Here is a 26,261-nt window from a genome sequence, read left to right on the forward strand (position 1 = left end):
CCACAGCATCAGTGTGGGCTCATTCTGAGAGGGCCCACAGCCCACACTGTTCCTCACTAGGGCTGCCCACAGCAACAACGCCCATACAGCTTGACGGCTTCATCTCAATGTTAAACTCTTCCACGGCAGAAGATTTTTCCCATTCATCTCCATTTTCGGTGTGGAGCAAACAGTACGGGTTCAGAATGTGCTACTGAGTTAAACCTACATTTCTGTAAATTAGCCTCACAAAGTGTATGATTCCTGGGGTTGCCCTCCCTACAAGGCAAAATGTAGCAAGCAAGTCAAGTGCTTTCATTAAAAAGTCCTGGGACTTCCCTGGTGGCGCAGTTTAGAATCCGCCTGCCAATGCAGGGGACACAGGTTCGAGCCCTGGTCCGGGAAGATGGCACATGCCGTGGAGCAACTAAGCCTGTGCACCACAACTACAGAAGCCCGTGCGCCTAGAGCCTGTGCGCCTAGAGCCCGTGCTCCACAACGAGAAGCCACTGCAATCAGAAGCCCGCACACCACGACGAAGAGTATCCCCCACTCACTGCAACTAGAGAAAGCCCACACACAGCAACGAAGACCCAATGCAGCCAAAAACAAAAAACAAAAAAAACTCCTGCATTCTGACCTTCTGGGAGGCGAGTGTACTGAGATGGAGCCTCACAGGTTGAGGCCAAGGTGGGAACAGGAATCCAGGGAGATGGTCCAGGCAGAGGAACAGCATGGGCCAAGCCGCTGAGCTGGGAGAGTCTCAGGCAGAGGAAGGGAGGCCACAGTGAGCCTGTGCTAAAGGTTTCCTGAAAAACAGAACTAAGTCTTCCACACTGACTGAAGCTGGGTTCTGAACCCTTAGTTATCTGAAAACTTAAGACACTCCAGAATACAGGTGTTTTTCTCTCTTGTACATCATCAGAAGGGGCCCTGGCCCAGCTGCCTGGCTAGGAGCTCCTTGGACTTTCAAAGACCTGAACTGAGAAGATGAGAAGGACAGACTCTCCCTGCAGCAGTCCTGCGACCCAGGTGGGGACGGGCCACACCTATACATGTGGGGGCAGGGGGACAGGTGACATATACCCAGAGCCTCTGGGGGTAGAAGACCAGCCTGTCATCCCACAAGGTGGGGAAATCCAAGTCTAGTGGGTCTGGAACCCAGGTCCAACACTCTTCTTTCTACCTGGCATTCTTACAAGCTGCTCACTGTGGAACGTTCCACTATACACTCTAAAGCCCTTTTGTTAATCATGTTTAAATTGTTTGTTTTCACCTGGAGAGACAAGCACATGGTAGGGCTTAAATGACACTTGCCAGTGAGGAGGAGGACAGAACAGCTGTCCTCAAATGCCTCCACGGCAGCCTCACCTCAGAAAATTAAGACTTGCCCTGCCAGGGGCTGCGGAAGCACTCATGGGGAGGCCTGGGCAGGGAAGACCCCTGCAACCAAAAGGTACAAGCCCCCTGTCATCAGATGTCACTGCCACCCACAAGGTAACAGGCCATATGATGGCAGGGTCATGCCATCAATGTTCCTGGTGTATCCCTAGCTCCGGAAGAGTGCCAGCCACATAGTAGGTGCACTTCAAACATTTAATGAATGAACAAATGTAGGTTTTACAGAGAGGAGCTCAGGGACTGGGGGGTGGGGTGAGGGGTTGGTGAGCATGGGCTCCTTTTCACCACTGGGATTCTCAGATCTCAACCCAAGTTTAATGCTCCTCTGTTGTTAACAGAAATGTGGGGTCTTCTTTTACAGACAGAACACCTTACACTGACTGAGTATTTACCCCACACGGATCATCTCAGATGCAAGGTGCGTGCTATCGTCAGGCTCTGTTTTACAGGTAGGGAAACTGAGGCAGGTGAAGGTCACACAGCAAGTGGGTGGGACAGTGCTGGGAACTGAAGCCCATGCTCCTCCAGACAGTGCCCACTGAAACACCCTGTCAACTACCTAGAGTCAGGCGTGGTTTCCAAAGGACACAGGGAGCTCCTCACAAGCAGGAAGTTTCGCTCTGGCCCAATGGGGTCCAGACAAGATATTAAATGTTTACAACTTTATTGAGTGTTATGAGTGAGACCACACCTTTTGCTGTCTGCTTTCAGAGTACAGAAAGTTCTGCCGGAGCACAACATATGCATTCCCAAAACTTGCCACATGGTGCAAAATCATGCAATAAAAACACAGGGCTTGTAGGAACAATGGGGTTAGGGCACAATACCCTAAAACTTCATCAGCGACATAAAAAAAAGACAGGAACCTGATTTTTAAATGGCAGCACGTTAAACAGCTAAGAAATACACAAATGCTGCCTGAAGCCTTATGCCTCACCTGAGGGAAGATCTGGTGTTTGCTCTGACAGTGGGTGGGATGCAGTTTCTGAGTTACTGTGACATGCTGCAAGGAGGCTGTCTGACCCCAGAAGGGGATGCGTGTGGCCCAGAGGGGGCGTGATGCGCATCTGAGGTGTGTGCATTTTCCTTTAGGGTACCAGCAGGCACTCTTTTAGCTAGGAGCAGTTTTCCAGATTCCTATAGTACAGGAGTCAGCAAACTTTCTCTTAAAGGGACACAGTAAATATTTTCAGCTCTGCAGGTCATTCAGTCTCTGTCCTGATTACTCAAGCTCTGCAACTGTGACAGTTCATTCTCGAATGGGCACGGCTGTGTCCCAATCAAACATTATTTACCCAAACAGGCCAGCAGCCTGTGGGCCATAGCTTCCCAACCCCTAGACCTAGCATTTCTCCTGGACAAAATCGCACATAACGAAACAGTGTGCCCAATATATTAATAGTGTTGGAACAAACCTGCTTTTCCAAACAAGCCTCACAGCAGAACTGACTACAGAGAAAAATCGATTTCAAAAAAAGGACCTGAATGTGTAAATTCAATCCAAGCCCAGAACTCAAGGTTAACCCTTTTGACAAATCAGAAGAAATTTAGTTTCAAAAAGTGTCGAGTGCAGACTGCTTACTGCAGGGTCAGTCTGTCCCACTAGGTGGGTCTATTTTATACCATCCTAAAAGCCCTACACACTCTCAAGATAAATAGGTCCCTCGTAGAAGGAAATTACATGCTATAAACTCAACTGCTGCAGTGGATGAAACTTTAACCCAGTTACAGAAACAAGCAGTTCCTAAGCACACGTGCCTGAGCATCAGACCAAAGCTCTAAGGAAAAGCACAGGAGCTGAGAACGACCTGATTGCGGGGGCGGGGCGGGCAGGGGGCAGGGGTTAAGCCAGGAAGGAAAGTGTGAATCAAGCACACTAGGGCTGAGTCGCTGGAGACCTGGGGGTCCCTGGGAAGAGCCATAGGGCCAGGCTTCTCCAGGTAACCAGGAATCACCTTTGTCCTCAAGGGCTGGGGACAGGGGGGTCATCTGTGCTAGAGAAACCCTAAGAAGCGCACTCTACCTGGTTGGAGGGGTTGGGATCTGGGAGGACACAGGTTCACACCATACTGCCCCCAACTGTCCCACTCCAGTGCCATCAGAGCCATGCACCTTGCATCCTTAATGAACCTCGGTGCATTCTGCCTGCAACTGTAGCTCCACAGCTCAGCCCCAGCCTGGGGACACCAGGAGAGCCTCGGGAACAGCAGTTAGGCTCAGCCTCCACCTGGTCAGCACCTTGGTCCTTCAATTCTCCTGACCTTTATGCGAACGCTAGGCCTGACTGGTAGGCACATCACCTCACCCCCAGCCTCGTGGCGTCGTGTCCATCCCACACAGGAGCTCCCTGGACCTGGGGACTTGCTGCAAGTTTTCTGAGCCTTCTGCCTAGTGTTAAGAGAAGCCGACGCTGGCTCGCCAGATAAACAGCCACGTAACAAAAATAAAAGACTTGACCAACAAATTCTTCTGTCCTGCTGAAGGGGCTCACTTGCTCTTTCAAAGACTTCTCACAAGGTGGGCAATCTCACTGCTGGCCTCCAAAGGTGGCCAGTGGTGCCTAGGCTCTGGGTAGGCTGAGGCAATGAGAAGGGAGTAAAAGGGATGAGGAACACAGGGTGCTCCAGACTTGGGAGCATCTGACCCCACTTGATGGACACCCTACTGGCAGAGGAGGGACACAGGAAACCAGGGTGTCGGCAGACACCTCCCTGCTCCCCAAAATGCAGCACACCAGGCTAGTTGAACACCAAGCAACCTTGCGCCACACACACAAATACACACGTGTGTGTGTACCCACACTCATGCAAACACAAACACATGCGCCCACGTACACATGCACACCACACACACTCATACGTGTGCACAGTTTTCATCCCCTCCTCCCACCTCCAAACCTTCTCCAATTACCTTACAAAGGGTCTTCTCTATTCATTTATGAGCAAAAGAACAGCAGTTCTTATAGGTGATCAGTGTCCAACTATCTCAAGAAGAAGCAAAACCATTAAGTATGGAAATGAGATTAGACACAGGGTCCAGGATCACCAACTTCTAAAGCAAGTGAAGGAGCCCAGAGGGCCTTGCAAAGAGCCCTGCGGGGCCTTGTGCAGATCCCTGCACACCTCCGCCACATCAACCCACAATTCCTCCAAGACAAATAATTTCGCACCTGGGTGGAACAGCTGAGCATTTTAAAATCACTAGCACTGCAACCATGCTCATTTCTACTACTTTGTGCACACGGTAATTTAAGTTTCCAGAGAAGGCAAAGAACTGACTTTTGTCTACTGTCGTTTATCTGAGTGATGCCTGAACCCAGAAGGGAACTTCTGCAGCACCGAGGAGCCTGGTCAGTTACTAACGACCAGGGACACCCTCCTCCTAGTTCACAGCCCATCTGGCCCAGGATGTGGACGCCGACAGGCTCCAAATACTGATTCTGCGCTAGACGGCGACCTCCAAGGGGCCAGTGACCTGCAGGCACCACCTTTGTGGAGGGCAGGAAGAGCAGCTTGGGGGGTCCCCGCCCTCATGGGAGCAAAGACCCAGTAAGGGCTATGAGATATGTGTGTCAATCACCATTTTGTTACAAACCAACACTGGAAAAGAAATCCACCCTGCCGGTCCAGAGGAGGCGGCTAAGGATCTAGCTTCATTTGAGCTAGGCCCCAAGAGTAGAATCTGGAGTTGTAGAGATGGAAGAGGGAGAAAGAAATGGTAGCACAAAAGGTGAAGTGGCAGAAATACACAGGCGCATGAAAACCCATCTCCAAAGTAAGTAGATGAAACCAGAAAGGAGATCAAAGCTTTTAACAACTTTTTAAAATGGAATGAGGTTGCTTAGAAGGAAAAAACATTCTCCCATTACAGTGAGGCCACTTATATTCAGTGTGAGAGGCTAAACAGTGATGATCGGGCCTCCCACAGACTTCTCTGACTCTGGGTGCCCTGCAGGGGTGCAGGAACTGGGGGTGGGGTAGGGGCCCTGACCGGCCTGCCATCAGCCTGTGAGAGTGAAGAGAGCTGGAACATTTAATTAGGTCCTGAAGGACAGAGGAGGGGAGTGCTGAGACCTGTGAAATGGCACAGAGTATGCTCCAAAAAGACACATGCACGCACACAACTTAAATGAAGTGCCTCCAGTCACTCCATCAAACAAATCAATCTGAGCACTGGCACTCTCCGCAGGGAGCTCTCTGCCCTCAGCCCCCAGAGGTGCGCTCTACCTAACCCTTCAGGGAAGAGACACCATTTGCAAATTCAGCGCTCAGCTCAGACACAGAAGTCAAAGGGGAAGGTTAAGTTCAGGAGCATCTCGACCTCCTCCTAACAGGGCACTTCTATCATGCCAGGTGTGCCCAAACACCACACTCCATCTGAAATGCTAATGACCCATCTATAAGGCCATCACCACCCAGAGGAGTCATGCAAGATAAAGTCAGACCAAATCAGCCATCCTATCAAGTCACCTTCAGTCCTTGGTTCAAGAACCACCCAGATACGTAGGTATATAGATTGTTAAGACTGAAAAGAGTAAAAAAAAAAATTAAAAAATTAAAAAACCACACACACAGAACCTCAGGCTTTTACATTTACAAATAAACACACATTTACAATCTGATTATTTTTTTAAGGTGGAGGACATGTAAATACAGCCTCTGAAATAATGCTTTTTTGGAATATATTTAATAAAATTAACCTAGAAAGCAGAAACTTTAATGTACTCAAGTAGTAACCACCCAACATTTTAAAAATAAAACCTGAATGGTCTTCACATTCCTAAAGGAAAATCCCATGTAGACGTGCACTGTGGAGAAAGGCGCTTGGAAGCACCTCACCCCAGCACCGCTTCTGGGAACAGAGCAGGTTTTGGGACAAGTCATCTCCAGAAAAATCAGTGGTCACTGCCTTCAATGAGGCTCATGCCACATAAACAGCCAGCCCTCTGGTAGCATGCCCAGCCGCTCAAACTCACCTGGGGACATGCAGGGCCTGGCCTGGAACAGCCAAGTCCCCTGACCTCAACAACCATCCTCCCTCCCTGGAGTCATGGGGGAGGGGCGGCTAAAGAAAGCACAGATCCTGTTGGGGAAGATGGTGCAGGTAGGGAGGGTGTTTCTATCTTCCCCCAGACATCGACAATCTCCTAAAAACTTCTGAAAACAGGGAACACCACTAACCAGACAGGCCACGCAGATTCCACTGAGCTCTGTCTACCCCTCAGCCTCATGCCTTGGCCTCTGAGTGCCCCTTCCCAGGGACATGAGGTGAAAGCCTGTCTACACCTCCTAGTCAAAGCACACAGTAGGACAAAGTACACCTAAACTGATCGCGTTTTAAGAGGGGGGGAGAGAGACGGGTAGTGAGTGTTTTAAAACTGTTGATAGCACCCCCAGGCTCACCCCCACATGAGGACTTGGATTTTGTGTTTACACTCTCAGAAGTGCTCAGTAAGCACCCAACACTGCCCACCTGGAAGTGGCCCCACATGGGTGTCTGAGCCTCTGACAGCGGGGGCCTGTGCCCGAAGCCCAACCCCTGCAGCCCCGGAGAGAGAAACAAATGGTGCCAGAGAACGCGACACAGAAATAAAGGTGCCACCTGTGAAGGGAATCTGAAAAATATGAAATGTCCATAGGGAAATGGTGACCAGGAGTCCTCTGGCGTAGGACGTCACTGTGAGGGATGTCTGGTTGAGTTTCCCTCCCACGGGAAAGGACCAGTCCTCTGTCCCTCCCAGCTGCCTCCCAGGCTGAACCTCCTCGGCCCACAAAGGGTTATGCCTGCCATTTCCATGCCACCTGCAATGTGCCAATCGGGTGTCACATCAAAAATGGGAGGCCTTAACCCTTCCAGGGCTGACTCCCTCAGGGCCTGGCCAAGAACGCAGCCCTGACCACCAGCTTCATCGAGCTGGAAATGGCAGGAGGTTTTACACAGAAAATTCCAGGAAGGGCCAGAAAAGCCTTCTCCAGTCTTGGGAGGAAATGTGAGTGGAAAGTGAGAGAACCAAATGTGCATCTTTCATCGTTTTCAACAGGACACCCAGCAATGTGGTGACGCCACTGCCTGGAAGCGCTGCCTGGGCTCCTTTGTCAGCTCCTCCCCGCACACATCCTGCGGCAGCAGGGCCGGCGGCCGCCCCAAAAGGCTCAGAGCCAGCAGGGAAACCTACGTCTAGGACTAAATAAGTTTCTGGTCTCAATGAAGCCCATGGGTCTAAGAAACAGTTCCTACTGATGAACAGTTCTTGCAGCACTTCCTGCACAGCTGTGAGAGCTGGAACAGAAATCCTACTTCTCTTCTCCACCCTGTAAATGGAAATCTTCCCCTTGGGCAGGGGGTTGTTCTGGGTAGAGACACCTACAACAACCTCCAGGAAATAGCCAAGCTGACCTAGAGCATATCACATTAGTGGTCATTTTGTAAAACATGCTACTCAAGGTAAAAGCAAGGCCTCACCCCAGCCAAGGCCCTGCCAGCCTCTCTGACCTGTCTACTGCCGTCCCCGACACGTCCCCCCTACCCCTCGACCCTATTCTCTCAGCTCCAGCCACTCTGACATCCCAGCTGCTCCTCTGAAAACCAAGTTTACTCCCACCTCAGAGCTTTTGTACTTCCTGCTCCCCCTACCTGGAAGGTCCTCCCCCAGGTCTCTGTATACCACTCTCTTCTTCAGCCGAAACAGGAAAGTTACATGTATCTCCCCTCCACGTATGCACTTCGGTGGGTCTCTACCCCTTTCCCACTTCATCACCACTTGACATTCTATTTACTCATCTCTCCATTTACGTGTTTGTCCCCCCCCCACCCCATCCCCCACAAGAACAGAGAATATCTCTCTGTTCAGTGCTACCATCCCAGGGCCCAGGACAGAACAAGTGTTCAATACATATTTGTTAAACAGATGAGAAAAAGTACTTTCAGAACTTCCAGCTATGGCACTCCCCTTCCTGGTTACATAAGCCAAAAAGTCTTCATGTCAATAAAAAATATAATGATCAAAACCAAACAAAACCCTTACTGCATACCACATATGAAAATCAACTCAAAATGGGTCAAAGACCTAAATACTAAAAGCTAAACCTACAAAACTCTTAGAAGAAGAGTATATAAGGGTAAATCATGACCTTCGATTTGGCAAGAGATTCTTAGATATGACACCAAAAGCTCAATAACAACAAAAGAAAAAAGATAAATTAGACTTCATCAAAACTAAATTCTTTTGTGCAAAAGAGAGTGAAAAGATCAACAGAGCGGGAAAAACATTAGAAATCATATCGCTAATAAGGGTCTGGTGTCAGAATATATAAAGAACTCTTAAAACTTAGCAACAAACCCAATTCAACAAAACAGGCAAAAGACTTGAAAAGACATTTCTCCAAAGACAGACAAATGGCCAATAAGCACATGAAAAGATGTTCAGCATCATTAGTCATTAGGGAACTGCAAATCAAAACCACAATGAGATACCACCTCTCACCCACCAGGATGACTATTAAAAAAAAAAAAAAAGGAAAATAAGCGTTGTTGAGGATGTGGAGAAATTGGAACCACCACATATTGCTGGTGGGAATGTAAAATGGTAAAATGGTGCAGTAATGTGAGAAACAGTCTGGCAGTTCCTCAAAAAGTTAAATACAGAATTACCATATGACCCAACAATTCTACTTCTAGATATATACCCAAGAGATGGGCATTTATTCAAACAAAAACTTGTACATAAATGTTAAAAAGCAGCACTATTCACAACACCCAACAAGTAAGAACAACCCAAATGTTCATCAATCGGTGAATGGATAAACAAAATGTCGTATATCCATACAATGAAATATTTTTCAGCCATAAAAAGGAATACGGCTTCCCTGGTGGCGCCGTGGCTAAGAATCCGCCTGCCAATGCAGGGGACACGGGTTCGAGCCCTGGTCCCAGAAGATCCCACTAAGCCCGTGCACCGCAACTACTGAGCCTGTGCTCTAGAGCCCGCGAGCCACAACTACTGAGCCTGCATGACACAACTACTGAAGCCCACGCGCCTAGAGCCCGTGCTCCGCAACAAGAGAAGCCACTACAATGAGAAGTCCGCGCACCGCAACAAAGAGTAGCCCCCACTCGCCACAACTAGAGAAAGCCCGTGCACGGCAACGAAGACCCAACACAGCCAATAATAAATAAATAAAATAAATAAATTTATTTTAAAAAAGGAATAAATTTCTGATTCATATCACAATGCAGATGAACTATGAAAACATGCTAAGTGAGATAAGCCAGACACAAAAGGCCATATAGTATATGATTCCATTTATCTGAGATGCCCAGAGCCACGCGAATCTACAGAGACAGAAAGTATTGATAGATTAATGGTTGCTAGGGACTGGGGGGCACAGAGGTAGGGGAGTGCAGGAGTACAGGCTGATACGTACAAATTTCACTTTGGGGTGATGAAAATGTTCTACAACTACAGGTGATGGCTGCCCAATATTGTGACTGTATTAAATGCCAATGTACACTTTAAAATGTTTTAAATGGTGAATTTTATGTGAATTTTACTTTATTATTTTTTAAGGCAGGAAAACAAAAAAACAAAGTAATCTTAACCTCAAGAGTCACAACCCCTCTACGGCTGCTAAACTACTAAAACGCAAAAGCAGGTTTACTCTGACCCCCAAGAGCACCGAATAGGGTCCTCAAGGAAAGACTCCTTTGTGTAACAAGATCCAAACAATCGAAGAGCCATTGTCCACTGGGATGCAGTCCTTCCATGAGCAACAACCGTCAGCTTCTCACAGCAACCGAGGGGACCACAGCAAGCCCACGGTACAGATGGGCGTGTGACCACATGGGAGACAAATGGGACAATTTACCAACAGGGAGCCAACTCGGAGAGAGGGCAAGACCTCTGATGGCAGGGGTCACACGGGCCACCACCGCAGATCCGGATTCAAGTCAGGTCCGTCACAGGCTTCACACTGGGATTGTGCCAGACGCCTCAGTCTCATAGCCATTTCACTCACGCATTCACCCAAACACCTGCTTAGTTTCTACCAAGGAGCAGGAGCTAACTGGGCCCCAGGGACACCCTTGGGGTTTCAACAAAAGGCCTCCCACCCATAGCAGCATAGCCCCAGTAAGCCACTGGGGGGACACACACAGATGTGTGGGGTAGGCAGTGGACAGAGCAGGCTGAGACATGGGGCTGAGGTCCCTCGCACACTGGGAGTTGCAATAATCCCTAGATCACACGTAAGGATCAAATCTGCAAAGCAGTGCCTGTAATAAGACAAAGTCATCCTGAAGACCAGCTAACTACCTACCTTACCCCATCTTAACTGGCTATGGCTGCTATGGACAGACCACACCAATAGAGAGGGGAGACTGATTTCTAATGAATAATATATTAATTTATGTCAGAAAACAACATATGGGACATTACAGCATCAGGGTGTTGATGCACTGTGGTGATAAAATGCACTCTGGGTGCTGGGGGAGGTGGGCAGAGTGCTCCCAGAACAGAAGGTGCCATCAGCATCACACTACATTAGGTCAAAACCAGAGTGCCTGGTTCATCTCCGCACACCTCAGCTTCCTCACCTGTGAAATGAGAACAGTGCCCACTTCATCACTAACGTTCTTCAAGGGCTCCATGAAGGTACTTTAAGTGTTGTTATTACAGAAGATGAGAATGCTGTAACAAGAGGTTGTCCCGCTTGACAGGCTACTGGTCACAGCCCCTCACAGCAATTCCAGAATCTCTGCTGAAGGTTTTCTGCTTGAACTTTAACCACAAGCGGCCACCATCCTCACTTTTGTAAACGAGTGTTTCCCCTGCCCTGGGTGACATGAATCATAAAGCTCCCTGAGGGAATGCCTGGGTCAAACCCCATCTTCCAAACTTTTCATTACGGAAAATTGCAAACATACCCAAAGAAGCAGCGAGAATAGCACAAATTAACTGCTCATGCCCACCACCCAGGTTCCATGGTTGTCAGACGACCACCTTGGTCTTTCACACGCCTCACGCCCACTAGCCTCTAAGAAGCAAATGCCATACAACATGCATTTATGAACAGTGCAGTGTTTATCACTACACAAGGACAAAAAACCACAATCCCATGCTCACACCATCAACAATTAAACAATCATTCCTCAATCTTTGTTGAAGTCACGCTTGGCTGAAATCTATAGGTTCCCCCGCTGCTTTCTTTTTAATCATATGTTGAAGAAATCAGGCCATTTGTCCTGTTTCCCACAATTGGGTTTTGCCAGTTGGCATCCCTGTGGTATAATGTAACACAACCCCAATGTGCCAAAACTAGATTTTGAGGTCCAACCAAGCACACATCCCTCTGGAAGCATGTGCACCCTTCCTTGGGGGCTGGAAGCCACTGAGGTCCACTGTCTAGACCCACCATTTCATCAGATGCCTGCAAATGTATGAATTTATAATTCCATCGTTTCATATTAATTAGCCAGAATGTTAATAGCTACACGGTCCATTAGCCACATGTAGCTATTTAAAAAGATTTAAATCAAATAAAATTAAAACTTGACTTCCTCAATCACAATATTCCAGGTACCACACTGGACAGTGCGAGTAGAGGATTCTGGAAAATTCTGGCAGCACTGATCTATCTTCGAAGGAAACCAGCTCTTACCTACTTTTTTGTTCCTTGCAAATACAGTCCATAGAGTAGAGGCAGGATAAATGCTTGCTCCTTTCCTTCTATCATCTATCAATTTTCAAAATGAGTTGATTCCCTGACACCTTCCGAAGGGCACCAGTGAGTTTCTTCCTTTCCTTTGAGCACCAATAGGAACCCTGGATTTTTTAATACATTTGATGCTCCAACTCAGGGACTAACTCTCATTCACATTTACCTGCCCCACCCTTGGTGGGGTGGAGGGGGGGGATTCCTTCTGACACAACCCTGGTACCATCTTATACAACTGGGACATTCCCAATGCAGATTTAGAATTAAAACATTTTCACTTAAGTATTTTGATCTTTTATTTGCATATGTCTTTCATCCTAAAAATTTTGGTTCTTTTTTTTTTTTTTTTTTTTTTTGCGGGGGCAGGGTGCGGGTCATAGTTCCCCAACCAAGGATCAAACCCAGGCCCCCAGCAGTGGAAGCGTGGAGTCCTAACCACTGGACCACCAAGGAATTCCCAATTTTGGTTCTTAAAGACATCAATTACTTGTTTTCTCCTACAATATATAACAGTAAGACTATGGGCATTGTTGACCTGAAACCAAAAATATGATTCCTAAAAACAGTTAAAAATTTTTTTCTAATTTTTGCCTTTATGGCATATCTCGTATCTTACAATCAAACTACTATGATTTAGGGAATTCCCTGGTGGCCCAGTGGTTAGGACTCTGCAATCTCACTGCCGAGGGCCTGGGTTCGATCCCTGGTCAAGGAACTAAGATCCCGCGTGCCACATGGCATGGCACCAAAAAAAAAAAGGAAAAATAAAAATAAAAAATAAAATATAGGGCTTCCCTGGTGGCGCAGTGCTTAAGAATCCACCTGCCAATGCAGGGTACAAGGGTTCGAGGCCCTGATCCGGGAAGAACCCACATGCCACGGAGCAACTAAGCCCATGCTACTGAGCCTGTGCTCTAGAGCCCGTGTGCCACAACTACTGAGCCCGCATGCCACAACTACTGAGCCCGCATGCCACAACTACTGAAGCCTGTGTGCCTAGAGCCTGTGCTCCGCAACAAGAGAAGCCACCGCAATGAGAAGGCCGCGCACCTCAACGAAGAGTAGCCCCCACTCGCCACAACTAGAGAAAGCCACAACTCGCCACAACCAGAGAAAGCCTGCGTGCAGCAACGAAGACCCAACACAGCCAAAAATAAATAAAATAAATTTTTAAAAAATAATAAAATAAAATATAAACAAACACACATGTCTATATCCCACCCCCACCGTTCCTTATGAGGGATAAAAGTGAGTGCAGTATGCAGTACATCTCTTTATCCTTCACCTTATAATTTTTTCTACTCATTTCACCTTAGAAATCCCATCACCATGACAAGAAGACACCCCTCCTTCCTCTGCTCAGGGGCTTGGCTCCACCCCACTGGCGATCCAGCCCCATCAGTCCCAGCCCCAAATGACAAACATCTAAGTTATTTCCAGTTTGCTACTTCAGAATGTTGTAATGAACAGTCTTGTCACAATCCTTATTTTTGACAGTCTATCTTTGGCATACATTTCTAGAAGTGGACTTGCGGGAGCAAAGGGTAAGCAAATTCCCCTCCGAGGAGTTGTGAACCTCCAAAAGCAACATATGGTGCTGCCTGATTCCCACCAAGAGAATGGTGTACACCTTTCAGGACAAAGGGTCAAAATATCTTCGGGAAGCTCCAAAGAGCATTATTCTTAGTATCAGAAAAGACTGAGTATCTTTTATGCCTTGGTTAAGGGTCATCTGCATTTACTTTTCCTGTTTGTTTTTCTGTAAGTCACACCCATTTTGATCCTTAACACCAAGCACAAGGCCAGTCTCTCAGCACGAGAGCAGTATGTGTAGCTGCTGAACGAACAGGACCCGACAAGCAAAATTCAAGGGTGGACACCAATTCCATTAGCCCAAGCAGGCAGCCTGACCCTCAGTATTCACACCGACAGCCACATACACTGTGGGGGCATTGTGTGGGGGCTGTGTGTGTGCCTCAAGACTCCCCAGGACCCAGCTCTCCTCCTGCCTTGCTCTTCCTCTGTGCCCGGAGTCCTGGGCAGCAGGAATGGGGAGGCCTCAGCTGACTTCAGGCCATGGTTCAACTGAAAGTGGAACAATCAATCAATCTGCTGAGCTGACTTACACCCACGACAAAAAGTACACAAGCTGACATATTTATACATCTCTTAAAAATAACTGCTCAGGGAATTTCCTGGTGGTCCAGGGGTTAGGACTCTGTGCTCTCACTGCCAAGAGCCCAGGTTCGACCCCTGGTCAGGGAACTGAGATCCCACACCGCAGCCAAAAAAAAAATTGCTCAAGGGTGTTTTTGCCTGTTTGACATCGACCACCATCTGCCACAACCACTCACAGACCATCCTTTCCCGTCAAGCCCCTTCACTCACCGGGTACAGAGAGGCAGGGCCAGAGGGAACACCTGAGGGGGCTTCCAGAAATTCCCTCCGGAATCACCAAACTAACTGCTTTGTAATGCTCTGGCTGTGTCTTCCTTGTTGGCCCTGTGATAGGAAAGGAGCAGTTTTCTTTCATTCATTCATTCACTCAGCAAGTACTTACTGCTCAGGCTATGTACTTCCTAGTTAACAAAGGGCCCGGGAGAGGTGGGGTCACCCAGCTGAGGACTTCAGAGAACCCTAAGCCAGCCCGCTGCCTTCAGATAATGCCCTGGGCTATAGGACAAGGGATGATCACTCACCCCTCTGGGCTGCAGGTAAGACCTTGTCGAGACGTAAAGTACCACGATTTTTCAACACTAATGTCCAAAGAGAGCCTGTTGACAACCAAGCACCAAACCCACTTTCTAGGTGGCTGGCTCACTGCATGCTGCCACGAGCACCAGGTAACGAGCACTGTCAACACCGATGATCCTCAACTAGCCTAGGAAACCAGCACAGACTTTGAGTCATTTTTTGTCTCCAGAGAGCTCTGGGGGCCTGGGGCAGGGCTCGGGGGGAGGTAAAATGGTGCAGCCACAATAACAACAGTCTGGCAGTTCCTCAGAATATTGAAGACTCATGACCCAACAATTCCACTCCTAGGTATATATCCAAAGGAAGTGAAAACAAGTCCACACAAATTTGTGTACATAAATGTTCACAGCACTATTCATAATTACCAAAAGGTGGGAATAGCCCAAATCTATCCCAGATGAATGGATAAACAAAATGTGGTCTATCCATTCGATGGAATATACTCAGCCACAAAAATGGATGAAGCACTGACTCATGCTACAGAGTGGATGAACCCTGAAAACTTGCTGAGTATGAGAAGTTAGACACACAAGGTCATAGATATTATGTGATTCCATTGATATGAAATGCCCAGAACAGGCAAATCCACAGAGATAGAAAGTAGATTAGTGGTTGCCAGGGGCTGAGGAAGGGAGATTGGAGAGGGACTGCTAATGGGTGTGGGGTTTCTTTTGAAGGTGATGAAAGTGTTCTGGAACTAGATAGACATGATATTTGTACAACTCCTGAATATACAAAAACATCACTGAACTGTATACTATAAATGGGTGAATTATATGGTATGCAAATTATCTCAATTAAAAAAAAAATTTTTTTTAATACCAGTAAAGTTTGTTTTTGCTGGGTAAACATTCTGGAAATGTTTTCCTGACACCAGGACTACCTGACCATGCCCATACTATCATCTTGCTATATGCAGATAAGAGCTGAAACCTCACAAACCAACCCCCAACCCTTGTCACATACCTTGCTCAGCCCAGCAGCCAGTTCTTACCCTGTGCAGCTGTGGCACTGTTTGAAGGGCAAACACCCCTTGGAAAGTCACCAGCCAGCTGGCCTATAAGAGGAAGCAGCTAACCAACCCAAGAGGTCTCCAAGCTACCTCTGTGTTCTAAGATGTCTCTCAGTCCTACATTCTTCTCCAGGTAGGCAGCCCTGGCCCAAAACATCACTGGCCTGATAGTAACAGACAAAACCCCACCTGGGTTTTGGGCTCTGTCCTGCTGGGTCCCGAAAGCCCTGGACAGAGTCTCCACCTGAGAGCCCTAAGCAGTAGGGGATGGCTCAGTTTCCCCACAAGCATGGGGTGCAGTAAGGGCAAAGAGCTCCAAGCACTGGTGGTTAAGGATAAATTCTAACGGTTTCTGTCAGCATTGGGAAATCACAGGAATGGCCAGAGGGCAAAGGCCACTTGGCCAGGATTATCCTCTGCCCCTGATGCTCACAGAGGACAGTTCATCCTACTTGGGCCTGGCCTTTTCAAACGAGTGACCCCTGAGATGCAAGAGGAGAGCAAACGGCCATCCTGGAGGAGGCAGGGCCTGGGCAGCCCTGTGGAAATGGCCCAGTGTGCAATCCCAGAGGTACCTGTCTTCCTCCTTCTCCTCTAGGAGGTGGCCATCAGCTTCTAAAGCAGTGCTCTGTTTCAAATGTCCAAGGACCTTAATAAGGCCTATTGAGTAAGTCAGTGCCTGCGTTCCACAGATACTAGATACTACACACTCACCTGGCTTCTGGGCATGGGACGGTGGTCCTACCAGCCGGCCATGGTGGGAGCTATGTCAAAAGGCAACTTCCGTCAATGAGCTGGCCAACCTAAAGCAAAGAACAGAGGAAGAAACACTGAGTTTCCAAGGAAAATTTCTGGAACGTACAGACAGTTTTAAACATCTCCAATCCCGGGCTTCCCTGGTGGCACAGTGGTTGAGAATCCGCCTGCAAATGCAGGAGACATGGGTTCGAGCCCTGGTCCGGGAAGATCCCACATGCCGCAGAGCAACTAAGCCCGCACGCCACAACTACTGAAGCCCGTGTGCCTAGAGCCCATGCTCCACAACTACTGAGCCCACGTGCCACAACTACTGAAGCCCGCACACCTAGAGCCCCTGCCCCGCAACAAGAGAAGCCACCACAATGAGAAGCCCACGCACCGCAACGAAGAGTAGGCCCTGCTCACCACAACTAGAGAAAGCCTGCGCGCAGCAATGAAGACCCAACACAGCCATAAATAAATAAATAAATAAATAAATTTATTTAAAAAAAAAAAAAAAAAAAGTCTCCAATCCCTGGAATTACATAGCGAAATTCTAGATTTCAACCAGAGCTCTGTGTCTGCTACCTTCCAAGGGAGGGCAAGCTGAGGAAATCAAATTCTATCAGTCTCTGATGTATGACCCAATAAGGTGCACTAACCAATAAATACTAACATCTCAGACACTACAGATCTCATCTTTAGCAATATGGATGGAGACAAGAGGTGGTACACAACCACAAGCCAACATACTGAACACACAGAAAACAGTTCAAGGTTTTGATGATAATGGTAATGACATTAACAGCAGAAATAGAAATACTAGCATTTAATAGATGTTTAGTAGTGAGTTCCAGGTACTATGCTAAAATTCAGTATCTCTTTGAATCCCCAGGACAATCTTAGGGATAAGTTACACAATCACCCTCATTTTACACATAAGGGATCTGACATGTCTGATATTCAGGAACTTGCCCAGGGCCACCCAGGTCTCCCTCTCCGGAGGTGACCTCTCCCCTCCCCAGTGCCCACTCCCCAACACAGACCCCAAGGAAACCACCCACCATTACAGGCAGTGCAGAGTTTGCCCTCAAGAAGCTGAGGGCATGAGGCACCCAGGGACGGACAAACTTCATCTTCCACATGGAGGCGGCTTCACCGCCATAGGGCAACTAGAAGTTTCACCCAGGGATCAACTCCAAAGGTCTTACACTGCCCAGGGAGAAAGAGGCTGCCTGTTTAAAGATAGGAAAACTAAGCCTCAAGAATGTTTAGGAGCTCTCCCAAGGTCCCAGAGACAGCATGGCCCCAGAACTTCCCCTCCTTTGTGACATCAGATGTCCAGGGCTCTGGGCACAGAGATTGAACCCAGTGAACCAGCCAAATCTCAGACTCCCAGGCAGCTGTCAGTTGTAGCTTGCCAAATATTGTCAATATCACCTCTGTTGTCATTCTCTGCACCCACATGACTACCAGGAGCTTGCTCTGATATGAAAACTTTATTTTTAAGCTGGGTTCACAGCAATTCACAGCTCACGGATGGCGAGAAACACTCCCACAGGAGAACTTGCAAAATAAGCAAATATCAGTGAACTCTATGGAAAGACCTTTGGGAACCAAGGAGCACACAGCATCCTCCTCAGTGAGGGCCAGGGCTGCTACAGCCACCACCAGGGCTAGCTCCTAGGGAGAGGGGCCCTTTCTGCCACTCTTTTTGGCCCCATTCAGGCTGGGAAATGCAGTAGATGCCATGAATCTTAGTTCTCTCTCTCTCTCTCTCTCTCTCTCTTTTTTTATTTTTAAATATTTACTTAGTCAGTTAGGCTGCGTTGGGTCTCAGTTGCAGCACGTGGGATCTTCGTTGCAGCATGTTTAGCTGCGGCATGCGGGCTCTTAGTTGCAGCATGCATGTGGGATCTAATTCCCCGACCAGGGATCGAACCCAGGCCCCCTGCATTGGGAGCGCGGAGTCTTACCTACTGGACCACCAGGGAAGTTGCAATCCGAGTTCTTTTACCTCCCAAGCCAAGGCCTCTCTCTGCCATGGAGGGGGAAGCCTCAGAAAGTAGGGGTCCTGGGCTTTTCCAAGCACCTACTCTCTTCAGGATTAAGGTCAATATACAAAAGTCAGTGGTATTTCCACACAATGGCAACAAACAACCAAAACTCAAAGCTCTTTAAAAAAAAATCAGTTAATACTACCATAAACATGAAATACTTAAGGATAAATCTGATTTTTTTAAAAAATGTGCCAGACCTATAAGCTGAAACTACAATAAGATGTTGCTAAGAGAAATGAAAGAAAACCTAAATAAACAGAGAGATATGACTTTTCCATGGGCCAGAAGGTGCCAATTCTCCCCTAAATTGATTCATAGATTCAAAGCCCCAATCAAAAATTGCCAGCATGGGACTTCCCTGGTGGCGCAGTGGTTAAGACTCTGCCTGCCAATGCAGGGGACACGGGTTCGAGCCCTGGTCCGGGAAGATCCCACATGCCGCGGAGCAACTAAGCCCGTGTGCCACAACCACTGAGCCTGCGCTCTAGAGCCGCGAGCCACAACTGCTGAGCCCACGTGCCACAACTGCTGAGCCCACGTGCCACAAATACTGAAGCCCGCGGGCCTAGAGCCCATGCTCCACAACAAGAGAAGCCACCGCAACGAGAAGCCCGCGCACCACAACAAAGAGTAGCCCCTGCGCGCCGCAACTAGAGAAAGCCCGTGTGAAGCAACGATGACCCAACGCAGCCAAAAATTAAATAAATAAATAAATTTATTTATTAAGAAAAAAACTGCCAGCATGTTTTGCAGAAAAAAACAGGCTGATTCCAAAATTTATATGGAAATGCAAAGGACCTAGACTAGTGAAACACTGAAAAAGAGAAACAAATTTGGAAGACTTACCTAACCTGATTTCAAGACATACTGTATGTAAATTTACAGTAGCCAAGAGAGTATGATATGAACGTAAATACAGACAAGTAGAAAGATGAACAGAATACACCCATGCACATGTGGACAAATGATTTTCAACAAAGATCCAAGTACCCTAACTCCGTGAGACCACAAGACACACTGGATATTTTCCTGAAGGGTTAACCTGCGAGGAAGGTGACCTCAATCTGTTATCATAATGCATACAGTGCATCATGGGGCAGTATGCAACATACAAGAAGTTTTAAGGTCACTTCAGACTTTCACCCTCCACCACAGCTCATGGTAAATTCAGTCTTTAAAGATGCTCAGATTAAAATCTGGAGCTGCCTTTTTTTTTTTTTTTTTCTTTTTTGTGTGCACCATGAGGCATGTGGGATCTTAGTTCCCCGATCAGGGATCAAACCTGTGCCCCCTGCATTGGGAGCCAGAAGTCTTAACCACTGGACCGCCGGAAAGTCCCCTTTTTTTTTTTTTTGGCTGCAGCTGCCTTCTTGATAGGACTACCCATCATCCAGTCTGCCAGGAAATCCTATTGATTTTGCCGTCAAACACATCTGGGGTCCCACCACTTCTCACACCTCCACTTGCCACACTATCCTCCCTTAATACGACGGAGGTCTGCAAACTGGACCCCTGCTTTCACTCCTCAGCTCGAAACCTTCCAAAGGCCCTGCAATCACTCAGAGTGAAGCCCCATCCTCTCTTGACCCCAGAGACATGTCCACCCTCCTCCAGCCATGCTGGCCTCCAACACACCAGGCACCCTCCCACCCTGGGGTCCTTTAAGGTTTTCAACAAAATCCCCGATACTTTATAATTTTAACAATCGATTCTTCAATTTGCATCCCAAGTTGAAAATGACCTTTGAAAACATAACTACCATACAATAATCTCTAAATGTCAACAAATGCCCAGTCCATATTCAGCTTCACACAATTTCCCAAAAACGTCTGTACACAGCCTGTTCTAACAGTAGTTGCTAGCTTTTGTGCTAGCATTTGTGCTAGCTGCTCTCTGCCTCCATCACTCTCCCCCACCATGGCTGTCTCCTCCGTGTACCCCCAAATCACTGCTCAAATGTCTCCCTCAAAGCGGCCCACCCTGCTCACCCTGCCCTTTCTCTCCCACAGCCCTGGCCTCTCCTCAAATTCCACACAACACAGCTACTGTATCTATGGACTTTCTCACCCGGCAAGAACATAAATGCCACAAGGAAAGGGGTGTCTGCCTGGTGCCTGATGTCATTTCAAGCACCTCCAACAGTGTCCGGTGCTCAATAAATATTTATAGAATGAATGAGCAGAGATGGTTTAACATTGAGGGAGAAAGAACCAATCTGAGGAGTTCACACACCAACAACCCCTTGATACAATTAGAGCAAAATTCACGAAGGAGCAGAAACCAAGCAGAGACCACTTAGCAACATCAGGATTGGGAGCATTTCTCTAAAATAAACTGTAATCGCTTTTCACTGGTGTATCATTTGGGCTGCTGTGCCATCTACCCCACACCGGCTGGGTTTAGAGAGCTTTTACTGTTTTTATTTCCAACCCATATATTTAAAACAGTATCAAGTAACCCTTAAGTACACAATTACCAACTCATCAGAGACTCTTCCACTCCCTTGATAAATCATTATGGTTTGGCTTTGACCCTGCACCTGGGTACTCCACTTACATGCATACACACACAACACCCCGAATCTTCAACCTACCCAAACAACAATTTCCCAATCTGAGGGAGATCACACTTGGTAAGGAGGCAGAGATTGGTGATTTACATGAAATCAAGTCACTGCACTTTGGGCAACAGAAGTCCACTGTTGCCAATTCATCCTCTCCAGCTCAGGTAAGAGAGGTCCGCTCCCTTTTAACCTGAGGGGAGGAGCCCCCGGCCAGACACTGGCTGCTGTCTAGGGAGCTCCAGTTCCTTAGAGACGCTCCAGCTGCAATGCCCATGGCCAGCCCAGGGACAGCTCTCAGAGGCCATGGGCACCTGATGGGGAAGCCTGGGCTCTCCCAGGTGCCCCCCAGAGGGCCCCATCATCCCTTCCGAGGCCTGGCCCTATGGAAGCTGCACACCTCTGATCTCCTCCTACCACCGTCTGCACTCACCAAACACTTGTGCAGTCTCTAAAATTCTTCAATTGTATCTGCACCCAAATATTTACCACTCTGGCTCTAATCCAAGCCCGGGAACACGATATTAAGCCAAAAAACCTCCAAGATGAAACCCAGCAATAATACTATTCACCTTCTCCCACCCCTAGGTCCACAAAGTCCACTTGTTCCACACAAAATGAGCACCCCACCCAGACCCTCTGTGCCAACAGTCTTAGCGACTGTACTGCTAACTGCCAAGGAGAGGAAGTCCCCAGCTAGCTCTATGAGAAAGGGAGAAACTGAGGCAGGGCAATAGTGGATTATCTCAAGGAAGCCCAGAGGTCACACTGCTCCAACATGCGCTGGCTGGTTAGGGAAAGATTAACTTGGGTCAGAGTCAATTCCCTAATCCAGGGGTCGGCAAACTACTGCCTGGGCCTGTTCTGGCGAATGGTTTTCCTGGGACACAGCCACGCCCACTCAAGTTTGCACTGTCTCCAGCTGCTTTCATCTACAGGGCAGAGCTGAGTAGTAATGACAAAGACAGTAACCAAAAATACTGACTACCTGATCCTTGAAAGCAGGAGGGAACCATGGCCCTAACCGGCTCTGCTGAGCATTAAAGGGACAGAGATGACTCAGGCAGAGCAGCATGCCTGAGACAAGAAGTCAAGGCAGAGGCACAGCAAGGGGGTGCTTCAGCTCCACGTCAGCCCCAGGGGACCAAGCAGTACCTGCTCTCCCCAAGGCAAAGAGCCTCATTAACCCTATATCCCCACAGAGTGAGGGAGAGCATGACTTGGCAGACTAGAGAGGCAAAGAACCAACCCCCATGAGGGCCAAGGAGTCGACAGTGAGGCCAGCTGCACAAGCCTATCCTTGGCAACCAGAGCTGGCCGGTCTCCACTGTCAAGCCAAAGCATCCACCAGGGTAACAACCAGTATGTGCCCTCCAGACCCCTGGTCTGCCCCTGCCTCTCCTCCCTCAGCCACAGTAACCACGGCCTCACCAAGAGACAGACTGTCCACTCCCCACACTATGCCAATGCAGCTGTTCCTAAAGCTCCTTAAAACCCCCCAACACCTCACCACAGCCTTTAAGGCCCTGACTGTTTAGGCGCAGGTGACCCTATGAAGTCATCTGGTACGCACATAGTATGTGTACACACACCACGCTCCTGGCTCCAACCACACAGGCCTTGTTTCGATTCATCTTACCCACCATATCTGCCTTCCTCCACGACTGGGCCTTTGCACGTGCTGTTCTCACTGCCAGGAAAGTCCTTCCTTTCCCCCACTCACCTTTCAGACTCAAAACATGTGTTACTCAGGCACCCTCTCCCCCCTTCCATCCCCGAGGACTACAGCCCCATCACGTGGCACGGCTGATCTTGACATCTGACATCAAGCATCCCACTAGGTTCTCTCCCCCAAACGCTCTACACTCCACAAGAGAAAGGGCTCTTGCTCATCTCCTTATCCAAGGCCCAAGGAGGCATGGAGAAGAAATGACAAAATGGCATCCTCTGTGAGTTATAAATACTCAACCACTATGTTTTCACCACCAACTTCATGCAAAAACATAACAATATAAATATAACATCAGGAAGAAACAATATGGAGATAGGCAAGGCCACAGCGTCGCCACAGTCCCTGCGGAGCCCAGAGCTTCCTGGGGTGGGGGGGAGCTCTCCCCAACTCCCTCACATGGCTGTTTGGAGAAAGGCGCCTGGAGATTCCCATAGGCCTCAATGGCCTTGTGTCTGGAAGGGCTTCCCCTATCACCAATAAGAAGTGTGACCTACCCCAGCACCCATTCACCCACACCCTGCACTCCCCTCCCCCTTTCTATTGCCAAGATTCCATATCCCTCCCTAAAAAACCCACCGACAATCCTTCCAACAGAAGTCCCTGCCCTCTCGAAAACTTGACTCCAGCACGACCCTCCTTTCTTCTAAGCTTCCCTCCCTTTCACACTACCAGACCATCCTGATGATAATGAACAGAATCCTACTGATGAATCACACAGCCAGCTGCTCAGCCACAACCCTCCTGACAATTAAACAGTCCGTCCAGCCTGGGGCCAAATCCAACTGTGCCCCTGGGAGCCCACCTAGCCCCTTAGGACTCAAGACCATCCTGAGGACCAAGTGGCAGGCCCTGGCTCCAGGCAGGCTCTCAAAGAGAAGCAACTAGTTCTTACTTCGACTACTATGATTAATGTTGTTCCTCAAAATATTTTGACTCCTTATAACAAGGTTCCTTTCAGTGTTTCCACCCTCGCTCCCTAGCAGCTGCCCAGGCAGTCCACTCGGCAGTTCAACACTTCAGATAAACCCCCATACTTAAAATGCCCAGGGATCAGGAACTTCTCTGGTGGTCCAGGGTTAAGAATCCGCCTTCCAATGCAGGGAACGCGGGTTCGATCCCTGGTCAGGGAACTAAGATCCCACAGGCCACAGGGCAACTAAGCCCGCACGCCACAACTACTGAGCTCACGTGCCTCAACAACAGAGCCAGTGTGCCTCAAACTATAGAGCCAACGCACTCTGGAGCCAGCACACAACAACTAAAGAAAAGAAAACCTGCACGCCACCACTAGAGAGAAGCACGCGTGCCGCAACGAAAGATCCTGCATGCCTCATCAAAGATCCCGCATGCCGCAACTGACCCGACACAGCCAAAAATAATAATAAAAAATAAATAAAACAAAATAAATGAATAAAATAAAAAATAAAATAAAATTTTAAAAAGCCCAGGGATCAAATGTCCACATCTAGACAAGTCTGAGACTTTGGTAAGTGTCTGAAATGTCTAGCATTAGGGCATTACGATATTAAAGGATACCTTGAAGAAAGCGTCACAAGAACAAAAGAGGAAATAACTTTTGTGTTAGTAACGAGGATCTACGAACTAGAGTCTCCCCTTCTGTGCATACACACCAATATGTGCCATACTAAGGGAATTCTCTAACAAAGAGCCACAGAAAACCAAGAAACACCTTCAATCTCTGTGCTGAGCACTGGAGGAGAGAAGACCTCAAATGTTCCTGGACTGTCCCCCTAAATTCCTGCAGACTCCAGTTCTGTGTGACTCTACTGGGGAGGAAGTGCATCCAGGCCCCATGGCTCTAAGGACCAAAGAACACCCACGGAATCACGCTCCCAAGATGATGTTACAATGAGCCTTCTAGAACCACGTATATCTTTTTTTTTTTTAAAAAAAGTCCCTAGTATCTGGCATAAGGTAGACCATCAAAATGTGAGTGCCTCTGTTCATTTCTCCCTAAGCTAACTCTTGGAGGATAAAAATGCATGCTCTGGGCTTCCCTGGTGGTGCAGTGGTTAAGAATCTGCCTGCCGGGCTTCCCTGGTGGCGCAGTGCTTGGGAGTCCACCTGCCAATGCAGGGGACATGGGTTCGATCCCTGGTCCGGGAGGAACCCACATGCCGCGGAGCAACTAAGCCCGTGCACCACAGCCACTGAGCCTGAGCTCTAGAGCCCGCGAGCCACAACTGCTGAGCCTGTGCGCCACAACTAGTGCAGCCCACGTGCCTAGAGCCCGTGCTCCACAACAAGAGAAGCCACCGCAAGGAGAAGCCCGCATGCAGCAATGAAGACCCAATGCAGCCAAAGATAAATAAATAAATTTATTTATTTATTTTTAAAAATGCATGCATGCTCTCATAAGGATGCAGGATATTTCTGAATTCAGAAAGGCTCTGGGGTTTTTTCTTTTTTTTACTGTGCTAAAATATACATAACATAAAATTTACTGCCTTAAATCATTTTTTTGGTCTTAGTCATTTTTAAGTGTACAGTTCAGTGGCATTAAGTACATTCACACTGTTGTACAGCCATCACCATCACCCATCTCCAGAACTTTTTCACCTCGCAAAATGGAAACTCTGTCCCCATTAAACACTTAACTACCCATTTTTCCCTCCCTCCCATGCCCATCCATGCAACCACCATCCTACTTTCTGTCTCTATGAATTTGACTACTCTAGGTGCCTCATATAAATAGAATACATGCAGTATTTGTCCTTTTCTGTCTGGCGTATCTCACTCAGCACAATGTCTCTCTCTTTGAGGTAGAACAACAAATCATTTTAACCTTTTGAGGCCTTAGTGTGTACAGAAAAAGGCCCATGGGCCTCATACACCCACAGCCAAAAAGCATGGCTCTAGAACCCTGTTTCCCAGATCTCCCATGTCCCTGACATGTTCTACTATCAACCAGTCCTTCCCTCCACTCCCCAAATAAATTGCACAAAAAGATACTGGAAAGACTTAGAATAGTGAGATGAAAGCAGCATCTAATGTTATACCTCAGATGGACTTCAAGTATGCCAAGTCTCATCACCCCAGTTCTTGCCTCCCAGAGCACTCTGTCTCCCCAGGATACACCTATTCCAGGCCCATCATCTCACAGCCATGAACCAAGGGAGTCAAGAAATCCCTGTCAGATGAATGATAAAGATAACTAACTCGTCTTGGGCACAATCTTTTCCTATACGTGGAAGCCAGAGATATTACAGCACAACCCAAACCTATTCCTTGGAGCACCTGAGCCAGACTCAGAAACCCTTACGCAGGCCCACTGGTGGTGTGAGCCCTGAGG

The 26,261-nt window shown here is 48.1% G+C and overlaps 1 protein-coding gene across 10 annotated transcripts in view; it reads right to left on the reverse strand.

Moving 5' to 3' along the window:
- The window catches only part of GATAD2A (GATA zinc finger domain containing 2A), a 98,953-nt gene that overhangs the window by 43,872 nt on the left and 28,820 nt on the right, over positions 1-26,261 (reverse strand). For 3 of the 10 annotated variants that reach the window (XM_082381904.1, XM_082381903.1, XM_082381908.1), the window contains one exon: positions 16,573-16,661. In XM_082381904.1, the coding sequence (XP_082238030.1) occupies positions 16,573-16,587 (15 nt within the window). In that variant the 5' untranslated portion in view covers positions 16,588-16,661. Of the gene's footprint in view, positions 1-619; positions 789-14,480; positions 14,595-16,572; positions 16,662-26,261 lie in introns of those variants that run through there. The other 7 variants (XM_082381899.1, XM_082381900.1, XM_082381897.1 and 4 more) reach the window with 6 other exon arrangements.

This window comes from Balaenoptera borealis (assembly GCF_965194805.1).
Source record: "Balaenoptera borealis genome assembly, chromosome: 2".
Classification (NCBI taxonomy): Eukaryota; Metazoa; Chordata; class Mammalia; order Artiodactyla; family Balaenopteridae; genus Balaenoptera; species Balaenoptera borealis.